The sequence below is a fragment of the Coptis chinensis genome, chromosome 4 (genome assembly GCF_015680905.1).
Source record: "Coptis chinensis isolate HL-2020 chromosome 4, ASM1568090v1, whole genome shotgun sequence".
NCBI classification, from domain to species: Eukaryota; Viridiplantae; Streptophyta; class Magnoliopsida; order Ranunculales; family Ranunculaceae; genus Coptis; species Coptis chinensis.
In genome coordinates, this window is record NC_141459.1 from 89,842,745 (window position 1) to 89,853,622 (window position 10,878).

The 10,878-nt window shown below is 36.1% G+C and overlaps 1 protein-coding gene and 1 long non-coding RNA gene across 7 annotated transcripts; both read left to right on the top strand.

Moving 5' to 3' along the window:
- Positions 1–289: 289 nt before the first annotated feature.
- Positions 290–6,635, top strand: LOC147505536 (equilibrative nucleotide transporter 2-like). 6 transcript variants are annotated; one of them, XM_086558036.1, is made up of 12 exons: positions 290–418; positions 502–702; positions 779–853; positions 948–2,026; positions 2,733–2,814; positions 3,660–3,815; positions 3,905–4,048; positions 4,314–4,419; positions 4,940–5,292; positions 5,720–5,785; positions 5,897–5,990; positions 6,346–6,635. In XM_086558036.1, exons 4-9 carry the CDS (start codon positions 1,998–2,000, stop codon positions 5,137–5,139), a joined length of 717 nt encoding a protein of 238 aa, XP_086414162.1. In that variant the 5' UTR covers positions 290–418; positions 502–702; positions 779–853; positions 948–1,997; the 3' UTR covers positions 5,140–5,292; positions 5,720–5,785; positions 5,897–5,990; positions 6,346–6,635. The 6 variants fall into 6 exon arrangements, with proteins under 6 accessions (XP_086414162.1, XP_086414157.1, XP_086414159.1 ...); XM_086558031.1 differs by having other exon boundaries at positions 4,940–5,115; XM_086558033.1 differs by having other exon boundaries at positions 502–693; positions 4,940–5,115.
- A 2,581-nt stretch (positions 6,636–9,216) lies between these two features.
- LOC147505537 (uncharacterized) lies at positions 9,217–9,778 on the top strand. Its single transcript, XR_015193349.1, has 2 exons — positions 9,217–9,418; positions 9,526–9,778. It is a non-coding gene; the product is annotated as an uncharacterized LOC147505537 (long non-coding RNA).
- Positions 9,779–10,878: the final 1,100 nt, after the last annotated feature.

A 10,878-nucleotide genomic window follows, 5' to 3' on the forward strand; every position in this document is an offset into this window, starting at 1 on the left:
CATTGTGAGTATGGTTCAATTCTTTTGTGGAGTGTGATAATTAGGCATGTTTTATTTTTTTTAAAAGATGCAATAAAGGAATTAGAAGATTAAATTAACATAGTTGTTTTTTATACTCACATACACCTATATTTTATTTTAAAGCTGTGGAAAACAAGTTCAAGTCCGACTTGGAGGTTGGGAGGGCGAGGTATACATTCGAGCCCATACTAAGAAAGACAAAACCATTCATTAATCCTCGAGATCGGCCAGAAGTGCTGAAAAATTGACTACATTTTATTCTTCACCACTCATAGTTTTACAAAGCTTATTAGTTTATATTGCTAACTAATTAAAAATGTTTTAGGAAAAAATTCAAGGAATTGTGAATTCTGATCCTTCGTCCAACATTTTGAGTGTTGATGATGCACTTGCACAGGCAAGTAATACTTAATGCATTGGTATATATCTTTATATATTTATTCCATCTGTTTTTTATGTGTAAATCGGATTAGTCTACAGACACTTGGCAAAGACAAAAGTGGACGTATGAGAGGTATGGGTGCTGGTGTTAGTAGTACCATGGTGAAAAAAACTGCTCTGGTTCTGAAGAAAAATGAAGAGTTGAGATGTGAAAACACTACTACAAATTCAAAGTTGGACAGGTTAGAAACAGAGCTTCAAATGGTGAAGGACATGATAGTGGCATCACACGTACATGTGGTAGGATTGTTGAACTTTATAGTGGTGTTGTTTCTGGTTTTCCTTAGTTGCTAACATGTGGTTTGTCTACATTTAGCCTGCATCCCAAACTCAAAGAAATCCTGTTTCAGAAACACCTACTGTAGAAGTTCCATTAAGGCAGCCTAGTCAGGTATATTTTTTTGGGATAGTTTTATATATTGGTGCATTTTTTTTATGGTGTATTACTTTAAAAAGGTATTTATATTAGTTCAAAATTAATGCAGATGCATTATTCATTTATGAACAAGATGAGAGATTTGTATTTTGTCGGGGGTTTAAAGGTTGCTAGTGGAGAGATTGTTGCAGTAAACCCACAATCTATTGTCCATGGTAGGCCCATGGGAGAGGGGGTTTTCAAAATTCTCTTAACTGAGGTGGTTGACAGTGAGGCCAGAGTGTTCTTTCCAAATGATTTTGCTAGTACACTTGGAGAAGTAGGTGTGCATGGATATGTCACTTGGCCAACAGCTTTTCTGCAAGTTCCAAAGGACGACGCTTAATGTTTATTTTGTCCGGGCGTGGGTGCCAAGCCTCCAGGCGTAGGACTGGTTACAGCATCCAAAAAAAAAAGTTGTTTATTTTACTAGTTTTGTTTGGACGTGGCTGTGTAAGTATGTTATTTGACTACATTCGCTTAGACTTCTCCATTTGTACATACGTTATGCTGTTGTTTGGCAATGACTACTTGTGGATATGATTCACAAGGTTTGTCTAAGGTTCCCTTGTACATTCATTTCTTTTGCTGCAAAAGCTTGGTTCTATTCTTCCTCACAAGCTTTCAGTAATGATGTAATTGAGTAGTCCCAAACAAATATATATCTTACATCATATTGCCCTTCTAGTTAACTTTGTGAGGCCCATCTGTGCCAGCTTTTAGATTCATATTGTCTGCAGCATTTTGTTTTCCTTTGGCAATGAGCACGTATCTGATCTATATCCCAATTGTCTCTTTTCCTTCACTTTTATCAACTACAGCCATGGGTAAGGAAAAGATTCATATAAGCATTGTTGTTATTGGTCATGTCGACTCTGGGAAGTCCACAACCACTGGGCCCTGATCTACAAGCTCGGTGGAATTGACAAGCGTGTCATTGAGCGCTTTGAGAAAGAAGTGGCTGAGATGAACAAAAGGTCTTTCAACAATGGAAGTGATGGGTTTGATGTTGGGTGATTTTGTTGATGAGTATACTGTTCGTGTTGTGGATGTTTTTGCTATGCCTCAAAGTGGTACTAGTGTTAGTGTTGAAGTTGTTGATCATGTTTTCTAGACTAATATGCTTGATATGCTTAAACAGACTGGAAGGTATACACTTACTTTTATTTGGTATTTCAATTTTCTATAATCTTTAGTTAGGTTGTGTAAAAAAGTGTTCTTTATGGGTTTTTAACTCGAATTCGTAAAGGGGTTTTTTATAAAAATTGTGGACTGTACATGGAAACTAATTTTTAGTATTCATGTTAAGTTTATTAAGTTCATGGTGCTCACTTGTTTAATGAACTGTTCAGTGTCTTGTTTGTGGAGTAGGAAAAGTTGTGATTTAGGTTTGAGGTGCAGTAGAAATGGAGCTCTGTAGTCAGGGGCGAGGTGCAAGGCTTTGGGTTTCGCTACTAACGCCTTCCGCCGCCTTAGGATTGATTTTGACAACATAGCAATAGAGCATTGAGTTGGTTGGCAAGAAAACAAAGTTATGTGAATTAGCCTATTTTATGATTTTTTAGTGAGGATATATTCGACTAGTCGTAGATGTGAGAAAAGGGGACTGGAATTGGTGTTTTGAAACTTGTATGTTGTTTGGTCTAAGAGTAAAGGGTCTATCTATAGAATTCTAGACTGAGAAAAAAGAAGCTACGGATGAAGAAACTAAACTAGTATATCTACCTACCTCAGGCGACCACTTGATTTTCTTTGATTTTTGGTTTTCGTTACTTATCCTGTCAAACCCCTGTGCCTTTAGTGACTAATATTTGGTTATGTGATTCTATGTACTTATATTTTCCATGCATTGCAGGCCAGAGATGGTGGTTGGCTGGTATCATTCACATCCTGGATTTGGATGTTGGCTTTCAGGTGTCGACATTAACACGCAGCAGGTATAGTACCTTCAATTTTTTTGATGTTCTGTTCTAAACTGTGATCTTTGGTCTGCTATCCCACACATGTTTAAAATCATTGTGCAATGTCACAATTAGTGGTTTATCTGAGTTTCATTACATTTTGTGTTATTCCGTCAATTTTTCTTTGGTACCCCTTGACTCCATTTACTGCAGTATTTCTATCTTTTTGTTGTGACCAACAACTCCAAACTTTAGCATACACAAACAATTGACATTTTGATGTACTGGAAAAAACTATCCAGAGGAACAGTGGATGAGAAGTCAGATATTCAGTGGCCCTTAATTTTGTCTCCAAGGTCTCATTTGACAGCCTTTATCATGTTTAAAATGAAGGGACCAAGGGAAGTTTGTTCCTTTACTGGAATGAGTCACCATTAGCAGTTGACGAAATAGGTATACTAATGTACATATAACGTTATGGACATGTATACTGATGTCATCTTCTCATGGGGATTCTAGAGTTGAGTAGATTTATTCAGGAAGTAAGGTTATTTGTTTTTTTTGTTTTATTTTATCGGTTAAGAAATAATGTTATTAAGCTATTATTAGAGATACTTGTCATTTTCTTTGACTGACTTGTAATAAGTCGTTTGGAGTTTTTGGACCTTTACCAGTTCCTCCTTTGTTGGTCTTGTGTGTAAGTCTCGTGTTTGATTGTTTCTGAACTTTTTTATACTTCCGCATCTCTCCATTGTCCAACTGGTGTATAGGAGCTGTCCATATTTTGTTTGTGTACACCCCACTTGTAAGTTTGTAAGTTTCCTAAGTTTAAAGGATATTTCATCTAACCATATATTGTCATGTCTTTATCTATTGTGCAGTGGTACCACCCTTCAAGGGTACTTACTCTTGTGTATCAACCTTTTGCACTTGGAACACTTGCAATTCTTGCATACAATGAAGCAAAGATAAACACAAGAAAGCGAAACTTACTTGGTTATTCACTTTTTTTCTTAAGTTCCTTGGTAGTTCTAGTTGTAAGTGTTCCAAACCTTGTACTTTAAGAAAGTTTCAACTGTCATTACAATGATTTTGTCAACCTGATTTGACGATCTTTCTGAAATAGGTGGACTTAGCTACTTCTGGAAAAGGAGGCCTTAGGACATTCATTGCTATATGTGCAATGAGTGGCGCTTTTGGTGTTGCAGATGCTCATGTTCAAGGAGGAATGATTGGGGATCTCTCCTTGATGTGCCCCGAGTTTATTCAGGTTAGTTGTTTTTACTCAACACTTATTTGTTATGGAACGTTTACTTCCAGTAGGGCGTTTTTGATGATTTTAGTTGATGTGAGGGCTATATGTAACCAAATATACAAAGATAATTACATGAGGGCATTTCTAAAATTGTATTAGGAGAAAGGACAAATCTTTTAATGGAATAATGCATCTGGGAGATATCAGTTTGTTACTCTTCTTTTTATGCAGGTTTCTATTGTTACATTTTCTGATTCTTATTGTTGTTGTACATATGCAGTCCTTCCTGGCTGGTTTGGCTGCATCCGGAGCTATAACTTCTGCCTTGAGATTAATTACAAAAGCGGCCTTTGAAAATTCTACAGATGGACTTCGCATGGGAGCTAGTATGTGTTATTACTATTGTTATCTAGAATTCTTGTCTCACTTGTTAATGTTGTTTTGTGATGCTTAAAAACACAGTTTATGCCAAGTGTCATAGTAAGCATCTTCTCTGCTTTCTGAGTATTTGGAACTTAGAAGTTCTGGTTGATATATTATTCTTGTTGAAGGAGTAGCTTAACTGTTTACCACAATATGTAGCAAATGACAATACAAATTGAAAAAGATGCAGAAGACTTTAAGTTCAACATCATTTACATTAATTATAGATAATATTGTGCCTTGAGAAAACAAAAATCATGAGATCGATGTCAGTTTTTTGCTGGAAAACCTTGTTCAAGGTAGATTCGTTGAAGCTTAAATACTGAACTTTTTTGTTGTTGTCGTTGTCGATTTTATATATATATATATATATATATACAAGATGTTTTTCTTAACTACAGTCCCAAAATATGTACCCCACATTCCATGAAATTTTTTATAGATTTTTCATTTGTTTTGACCCTCTCCAATTGCTTACTGCAGGGTTGTTTTTTGCAATCTCCACGGTCTTCGAGTTCTCATGTGTGCTTCTATATGCATTTGTCTTTCCGAAATTACCAATTGTGAAGCACTATCGTTCTAAAGCAGCATCGGAAGGATCTCAAACAGTTACAGCTGACCTTGCCGCTGGTGGTATCCAAGCACTACCTAATGAAGGAGTATTAACCTACTCTGTGTCTTAAATTAATGGTGTCTTTATTTCACATGGGGAAAAGACACCTATGGAAACCCCAGTTTTGAGTTTAAAGTTTCATGAGATATGAGCACGCTGCGTAGATATTTTTTTCACATTTTACATCAAGGGTGTGTTTAAAACTGCGTAGATATTTTTTGAGGTACACCATTCTTCTGTCTTCAATCCAGTCTTATTCACTGGATATTGAAAAGTAAATTGATTAGGCTATCTTTTTTCTGCGATGGATGTAAGTAAGGAAACAGGGACATGCCTTGTAAAACAGCTCTCGTAAAATGGAGCAAATTAGGTTGAAGTCTTTAAGAGAGTGGGTGTAATACTGACTATAGTGATATGAAAAAGATTTGAACAAGCATGCCTTAATAGAAGATGTAACTTATCAAATGGAGATGCTCAAAACGAATATGATAATTGGCTTGTGGGACTCCCAGGTAGTGAAGATAAGCCATGCAAAATTATGACAAACGATAAACATGTTTCATCTATATACCTCAAAGTGGCATCTTTGTTCTTAGTACGTACAATTTGACCATTGCTGAAATTAAACGTTTTTGGATAATACTCTGCAGTACTTTTACAACGGTATACTCGATGAGACCATTCCCTGCTGGTGCTGTTTTTAGATGCTATCCAGGGTGAGAACCGATAAACACTTGTTATGTTCTGGACGATATACTATTGTGATCAATTATTGAGTTATACAGGTTCAGTTCCTCTTATTCTCTTGTTTTGCCATTTTTTTCTAGATTGTGGAAGGTGTTCTATGATGACAAGGAGAGACCAAATAGATATTTGCTGGCGAAAGAACAGATTAGCCGTCCAGATGCTGAAGACCTGGAGGTTAGTTGATCAATATAATTTCTTGACTAATTTTGAAAATTAACATTTACATATTGTTCAATGAACAAACTCAAATGCAGTGTTAATATATCTAGCAAACAAAACAAAAAAGTCATAGAGACGAGCTACGATATGATGCACTATGGCTCCCCTGCAATGGGAGTGAGCTGTTACATACTGCTTAATTATCTAACAGGTTTGATAGTAAAGCTAGGTAGCATATTAAGTCTGATCATTCCATGATTGCTTTACTTGTCTTTTATCTGGATCAGGTGTGTGGTTGTCTCACTGGTTTTGTAGTCACGTGGCTGGATCATGTCACTAATCTGTGTGTTTCTTTCTCATACTTACGCAGATAATATTTGGGGATGTACAAGAGAAATCAGACAATGGCCCTTCATTGTTGGATAGAGCAGCAGGGATATTTTCTTCAGTAAACCGATTCATGAAAGTCATCTCAAGATGATCTTCCTTGTTTTCTTTTTTGGATTCTATAAAGAGTAGTTACAGCTTCTCTTGTGAATTAGGCCCCATCACAATGTAACTGTGTAATGTAATCTGCAATTCTGTAATCATACTTCAGGTACATAGTTTTTTCTCTGCTTCGTTCTTTCAGTTTTATATAATTGACAGCTTATCGAATAATCTCTTTTACCTTTAGTTGCATTTCACGGAAGGTTAATGTGGATTTGGCGATAAAACTGGTTGATTCTCGTTGATATGGGGATATAATTGGTTTAGCTGGTCTCGCTACAAAATATGAGAAATTATTATTTTTTATTAGCAACCCATCAGCAACAGCTTTATAACCGTTACAAAAAGAATTTTAATTTTATTTTTAAAATTAACTAACAACTTTGGTAACGGTTACAAACCGTTGGTAAAAATTTTAACAAATTACCAACGCTTAAAAAGCGTTTATGAAATAAAAGCGTTGCAAAGTTTTTAAATATGTGTAATGCGAAATAGTTATAATAAGCGTTGGAAAGTTACTTTTAACGCTTTTAAGCGTTACAAAATATTTCCAACACTTTATCGACGCCATATTTGCAACGCTTTAAAAGCGTTCGCGAAAATTATTAAGAACGCTTTTTGCCGTTACAAATAGCCTGTTATGGTGTAGTGTTGACGCCACCAAAAGGTTTGTCGTAAAATTGGTCTACTCTAAATCCATCGGTTTTGATTCAATCAGGGGCCGACTCTGAAGTTTTGGATGGCGTTTTGTTTTGTTTTTGAAATACCAAAAATATATTCGGAAAAGAATTGAAGAAGACGAGCGGATTTTGTTTTGTTTCGGGCCCAGTTAGTTGGGCTGGGGAGAACATTTAATATTTTAAGCAAAAACATAAAAGTGTTGGCTAGTGACTTAGTGGGCAGTGGTCATTCACTAACTAGGCCAAACTTTTAGTGTTTTTGAACTTACGTGGACATTGACTTGCCATTTGTATGCATTATGTTTGCCAAATCATCAAATACGATACATACTTCACAAGATAAATATATCGGTACCCATATTAGCAATATTTGAAATCTCTACGGTACCTATTTTGCAAAAAAAATAATAATCAAAGGCCCATAATGTAAAATCTACTATAGTTCAAGCATCTATATCAATAATTTTTCAATTCAAGAAATAGGAAGATAGGAGAAATTGAGATATGTACTAAAATGACAATATTGATTTTTTGGAAGTGTGAGAGAGACAATGTTCTACTTCTCAAGGATTTTATTTGGTCTGTAAACTATATGCAGTTTTAATTTAGTAATAACTATATAAAATAAACCGCTATATGTTAAAAATGCGAAATTAATCGAAATCAGATTGGATCGGTTTTGAAAACACATCCAATTCGATCTAATTATTTTTGGAAAAATCGGATATCAGAATTTCGGATATCGAACACAAATATTATGGCCAAATTCAGAAAAATATCGAATCGGAATTCGAAAAATTGGATTTTCGAAAAAAAGAGACACCCCTAAGTTTGGGTAAACTACCAATGAGTTTATGACAATTAATTGAAGTTTATTAAGAATGAAAAATTGTTAAAAATGAAGAGGAACGTGGATTAATAGTTAATGAAATTTTATCATAAAAGTCAATTTCGTGTTTAAGCCTCGTCATAAGATGTGATCTTACCGTTGAGATCTGAAGCAACATACATCTCGATGTGAAATGACTGATGGCTTGTGAAGCCGCGCATGTAGTAGGCGGGGAATGGGTCGGATATGGCTATATCCGAATCCGAATCCGAATAATTTCACAGTATCCGAACACGAACCCGATTATATGTGAAATTTAATATCCGAATCCGACCCGAACCCAACCAAACCAGACTAACCCGATCGGATAACACTAAAATTAAAAAATCCCAAAATTATATCGTATCCGACTTGAACCCGACATACCCGAATACATAAACGGATATGAGAATAGACCCAAACCCGATGAAGCAAAGAATGACGAGGTATTTTGTTTTGAAACCATACCAGATTTCTCCAAGCTACCGGCTGTCTCTTCCTCCTGATCGAGTGATAGGTTTCCTTGAGTCGAATTCACCATGCAATGTAGCAGTCCAAACTACTTTGTCCGAGCCCCCAATCACCTCGACTTCATCTTACGCTTTGCTTCATAACCTCGGGCATATGTCTCGATAGCATTCGCGCACTTGCCGCACCCCCATTATGTATCGGACTCTTAACTTTTGCATTTAGACTCACATTTGATACATAGGTGAGCCCAGAGGAAAAATAAGGCTTCGTGGATACCAACCGGGTGCCGGGGTCCATCCATAAGTTAATATCACTGCCGGTCCCAACTTGATAGTACACTAGTTCTTTTGCATCATCTCTCCCCGCAAAATACTCCTCCAACTCCGTGAGCGTCATTAGGAATGCTCATGTCCCAAAAGAACTTATCCTTTATTAGGTTCTTCCACACCCACTTAACCCAGAGTGTGTCTTTCCTACTAACAATATTCCGGACATATTAGACATTGATATCAATAAGCAACGGATGAATTTAGCCATTAATTATTATATTTGTAAATGCATGCTATGTAATGCATCTCAATACTCAATCCAGAGGTATGCATAAGGTCAATCACCTTAAGATTCTGGATTAACTACGCACTATGATCTTATACTTTGCTAATACAATTTTGTCCTTTTGCTTAACCTTGTTTCCTCAATATTGACATGTCTCAATTATCATATTGTCCTTCAGAATCGGAAATTATGAACGTGATAGGGAAAGTTGATGGCATATTGTATGATGGAGACTATTTAGGGAATGCGAACGTTTTTTGGTCATTAAGTTACATTGACTTGAGCAAATCAGCACAAATTCCCCCCTTCTTCACGAATTTTCAAATATGTGTAGAGTAACACTAAAAGTTGATGAATCAGACATCATGTTTGCCTTGCAGGTATGCATCAAAGTATTTCCAAGGCATCTTATGCTCCAATTATCAATCCCTTCATAGAAGTGAAACATTTTTCTTATATTTTTTTGGAAATTCCTTTGGCTTCACAGGCAATTAGATTTTTTCGGAACTGTCTCCAGTAACCAGGAAATTTCTTCTTGAGCTGGATACGGTGGCTATTTGTTGCAATGTAGGCCATTACTTTCGACAATTCTTTTGGACTCACTAAGCGAGATGAGTTGCTGATAATCCATTGATTTCGGGAGCTAAACATTCTGTAATGTAGTATAAAAAATTGTAAATGTTTTGTACTTCTATGTCATGTATATTGATTTTTAATAAAAAAGGGTATTGGTTATGGAATTTTGTTTGAGGTGGTTTTGTGGTGTACGAATTGTTTTTATATTATAATCTTTAGCGACTATGCTTTAGTATTGGTTTATGCCGTTTTCAACAGCAAAAGCTCGTCATTGTTGAGAATTAATGACACATTCTACAACAATTTATAAGTGTAGCCCATTCTGAGAATTTAAAGCCGTTGGGAAAAAATTGGCTATATTGACCATTTTGAGTCGTCGAGATAGTTGTCAGTATTTGCGAAAGAAATTAGCTGTTGGCAACTCTGATGATTTTAAACCATTGAAATATCTTGTTTAAGCCGACAATTTTGGGTCATCATGCTAATTGTTGGAATTCTTGACAAGCCTTAGTTGTCGTTCTAGGTCATGGTTGCAAACAGTCGCATAGGTGTCGCGGATGTGGAAGCATTGCCAACGGTTGTAGTGACAATTTTAACCCGTCAATGATGCATTTGTGACACCACCTTCGCCAACGACTTTTCTGACAGCCATAATTATCACGAAAGCCTTTTAGTGACAACTTTTAGCCATCGAATTATATCGAATTTTTGGTGGTGTGTGCATCATACGCTCACAGCCTTTTTGTTGTTACATTAATATCATGGATTTAACCATACTAGTAATCACATGAGGTGTTTGGTTGAAAAAAAAAAAGGCTATCATGAGGCCCTAGGCCCAAGCAGTTGAAAGTGCGCGTGAGTGGGCAAAATCTAAATGCATTAGTATACCTGAGTCAGAGGAGGATAGTGATGTAAATCTTCTCATCTTTATTGGATTACTATCGATTAATTCGATAAACTAAAACCGTTAGTACACTACTATAAATTTTGACAACCCCTTGGCTAGTTTTTGTTTTATTTTGTTTTGGGTGAGATTTGTTTACTTAATATTTTTTTTCTTCTTTTCACACATATATCAAGTATGAAGCACCGACACGTCTCTAAGGGTGAAGTATCGGTGTCTGACACGGACATGTCCCGACACGCCGTCCGATCATGCGGTCGGATCTGGCATTTGGAGTATCCAATTTTATAATTATTTTTTTTAATTTCCGACACACGGGGACACGCAAGGATAGTAATTTCACACATACAAGAAATATTT